The sequence below is a fragment of the Austrofundulus limnaeus genome, unplaced genomic scaffold (assembly GCF_001266775.1).
Source record: "Austrofundulus limnaeus strain Quisiro unplaced genomic scaffold, Austrofundulus_limnaeus-1.0 Scaffold2720, whole genome shotgun sequence".
Lineage (NCBI taxonomy): Eukaryota > Metazoa > Chordata > Actinopteri > Cyprinodontiformes > Rivulidae > Austrofundulus > Austrofundulus limnaeus.
Genome location: NW_013955122.1, coordinates 17,611 through 20,957, shown reverse-complemented (window position 1 = coordinate 20,957; position 3,347 = coordinate 17,611). Strand labels below are relative to the sequence as shown.

Below are 3,347 nucleotides of genomic sequence, written 5' to 3'. Positions count from 1 at the left end.
CCAGTTCAGCTCCATACAGGAAATGTTGTGTCTAAAGTTCTGGTCCAGTCAGTCTGGTTCTGGTAAATAACCATGAATCAGGTGTTTTAATGACTTCCTGTTTGTTCTTCAGCTCCTGTTTCACGGTGTTTTACTAAAATCAGTGACACTTGTGAACCTGTTTCACTTACAGGAAGCGGAAACAGTCTCTGACAGGAAAAGGGGCGGGTTCTGAAAGCTGCTCTCTGATTGGTCGGCTGGATTCCACCCTCGGGCAGGTCCATGTCTCCGGGGCTGTTGGAGCTTCAGCTTGAAGACATGTAAGAGTTTTAAAGAACTTTTATCTTCTGTTGAATCAGCTTTATAAAGAAAAAGGTTTATTTTTACGGTGTTTATTAAAACTCTGCAGCTGCAGCTTGAAGAGGAAGGAGGAGCCGTGTTCTTCAGCGGTTCTACCCTGTTAGTTAGCAGCTATCCGGGTCCGGTTCGGCTCGGTCCTGCTCTGGGTCAGATCCGTCCTCTCAGCTCTTTATTGATCGGTGATCGGTACCGTCCGGAGCTCAGGCAGCCGCTTCTCCTCTGCTCCTCGTCCCGTCGACTCCAGGCAGGAACATGCTCCGTGTGGCGGGGGCTGCGGGCCGCTCCTGGAGGGGGTAAGTCCCGCTGAGCTCCGCACGTGAGCCGGGCACGAGACTCCTCTGACCCCAGTCAGAGCGGAGCCTTTGATCTGTGCACTCACCTGTCAGTCACCTGATCAATCACCTGATCAATCACCTGTCACTCACCTGTCAGTCACCTGTCAATCACCTGATCACTCACCTGTCAGTTTTATTAGTATTTTATTAGAACATGTACAAACAATTATAACAACTCACAAAGTTACACAAACTAACAGAGCAGAGCAAGAGTTAGAAATCAGAACATCAGGTAAATAAATACAGAAAAATAATAACTAAACTAAATAAACAAGTGTAAATAAAGAATTAACAGGGATTATGTGTTTTAGGATTAACTGGTGGTTAATATTCCACCAGTAATTCAAACAGGTCGTCATAGTTTTTAACATATTTCATAGATTTAAACAGATCTGTATTCAGATAAAACGTGCTGCAGACTGGACATGACCTCTTTGTTTATGAATAAATAATATTGTTTGTTATAAAATCAGATTACAACAGAGTTATATTTTTATCTTGTTAATGTTATCATGTGTCTACAGACAGATTCAGGAAGTGTCGTTTTCAGTTTTAACCACTTTTCAAGGTAATCCCAACATTTTTAGATCTAGTTACATTCATAAAAAATGTGCTCTATTGTTTCTATATTCTTTTCATAAAAACAACAGTTATTGTCGTCAGTGTTAAAATGATTTCTTTGCTCTTTAAAAGGGTAAATTTCATTTAAAGTTTTAAAGTGTGTTTCTTTAGTTTCTGGTTGTACCGAGGAGTTTAAAGTTTAAAGTTCTTAATTTTTCAATAGATTTTTTTTCATATTTGCAAAGTTTGTTAATTTTATTAATTTTCCCAGGAATAATGTATCATTTAGACACTTTCTAACTGTGGTTATTGAATGTTTTGTCAGTGAGTGAAACACCATTAATCTGGGGTTAAATGTGGGATTATGGGATGATTATTACTTTTATACTTTGAGTTAGATTATTTAATAGTTTTAGTAAGGCTTTAAGTCACCTGGTAAATTCCATTTTGGGAGATAAAAATGAAAGTTTTCACACGGAGCTCATCAAAGAACCACCATGTCACAGGCTGCAGGTTCACTTTAACCTCAATGAATCAGGTTCTGGTTCTGGTTTTGAGAACAACTTCAGTCTTCTGGGTCAGTCTGAGTACTTATACACAGGTTTACTCCACTGTTCTGAAGGTTCCTCTGATGTTCTGAAGGTCCATCCTCTGATGTTCTGATGTTCTGAAGGTCCATCCTCTGATGTTCTGAAGGTTCCTCTGATGTTCTGAAGGTCCATCCTCTGATGTTCTGAAGGTTCCTCTGATGTTCTGAAGGTCCATCCTCTGATGTTCTGAAGGTTCATCCTCTGATGTTCTGATGTTCTGAAGGTCCATCCTCTGATGTTCTGAAGGTCCATCCTCTGATGTTCTGAAGGTTCCTCTGATGTTCTGAAGGTCCATCCTCTGATGCACGGCCTCATAAATATTTAGAACCTTTAACATTTCAAAGCTTTACAAACAAACGTTCTGAGGGAACGTTGGTCCTGAAACTGTTTGTTGTTGCAGAAGAACCACACAACTCAAATGTCCCACTCCTTACTGGACCTTAAACACATCACACATGTAACTGTGGGAGGAGCCAAAGAAAGAACCTCACGTGCACGCTCCAGCTTGTCTGTGCACGGCTGTAACCGGACCTGGACCAGAAATAGTTTGAGCCTCTGTGGAACCAGACTCAGGCGGTCCAGCTGTCCGGTTCTGATAAGACCAGAGCCTGCTGATTGGACTGGTGGTACCGTATCACCAGCACCCAGGGTCACTGAGAACAAACACAGCTGGACTGAGGTCTGGGTCGGTTCTGTCCACCCAGCTGGTTCTGCCCCCCCCCCCCCCCCAAGAATCAGCTCAGAGTTCAGGTCCTGTTGTAATCAGACCCGACTGTGCAGAACCGCCCTGCTGAGCCACTTGGTTCTGATCAGGAACATGAGTGAAGAGAAGGGCTGAGTCCGACTACAGGTCCTGGTTCTGGTCCTGGTCAGTCTGAATCTGGATCCGGAGCTTTTTAGGCTTAAATTTAGAGAAATGTTGAGTTTCTGTCGGACCAGCAGTTTAGAGTTCTGACAAGACGTGTGCTGGGTTCTGTCAGGAACCGGTCGGAGGTCCGCTTTGGTTCAGTCAGACTCTAACTGTGAGCACGAGGTCTGCAGCTGCTGGACCAAGTCCAGATAAAACCAAGTCCAGTTACTGATACACAGGTTCCAGGTCAATAACCCAGGTTCTGTTTGTTCATTAAACCCGATGAGCCTTCTGTTGGACCGGGTCTTCTTAAAACCCTGCAGGTCCCAGCAGGACCTGATCCCTGACCAGGTTACATTTAAGACCTTACTCTTCTCTCTGCTGCTGTAAGAACTTCTCTCTGCAGCTGTAAGACGTTCTCTCTGCAGCTGTAAGACGTTCTCTCTGCAGCTGTAAGACGTTCTCTCTGCAGCTGTAAGACGTTCTCTCTGCAGCTGTAAGAACTTGTCTCTTTATGTAGCTTTATGAACTTCTCTCTCCTCTCTTCAGGTTTAAGAACTTCTCTCTGCGTCTTTAAGACATTCTCTCTGCATGTGTAAGAACTTCTCTCTTCTCTCTGCAGGTGTAAGAACTTCTCTCTTCTCTCTGCAGGTGTAAGAACTTCTCTCTTCT

The 3,347-nt window shown here is 43.5% G+C and overlaps 2 protein-coding genes across 2 annotated transcripts in view; one reads left to right on the top strand and one right to left on the bottom strand.

The window, feature by feature from the left end:
• The window catches only part of LOC106511367 (E3 ubiquitin-protein ligase RNF123), a gene marked incomplete at its 3' end in the record, with an annotated part of 5,092 nt that extends 4,858 nt beyond the window's left edge, over nt 1-234 (bottom strand). Inside the window, 1 exon segment of the mRNA XM_014000123.1 lies at nt 171-234.
• aldh4a1 (aldehyde dehydrogenase 4 family, member A1) overlaps nt 212-3,347 on the top strand; it is a gene marked incomplete at its 3' end in the record, with an annotated part of 11,523 nt that continues 8,387 nt past the window's right edge. The window contains 2 exon segments of the mRNA XM_014000122.1: nt 212-299; nt 389-632. Of these exon segments, the coding sequence (XP_013855576.1) occupies nt 592-632 (41 nt within the window).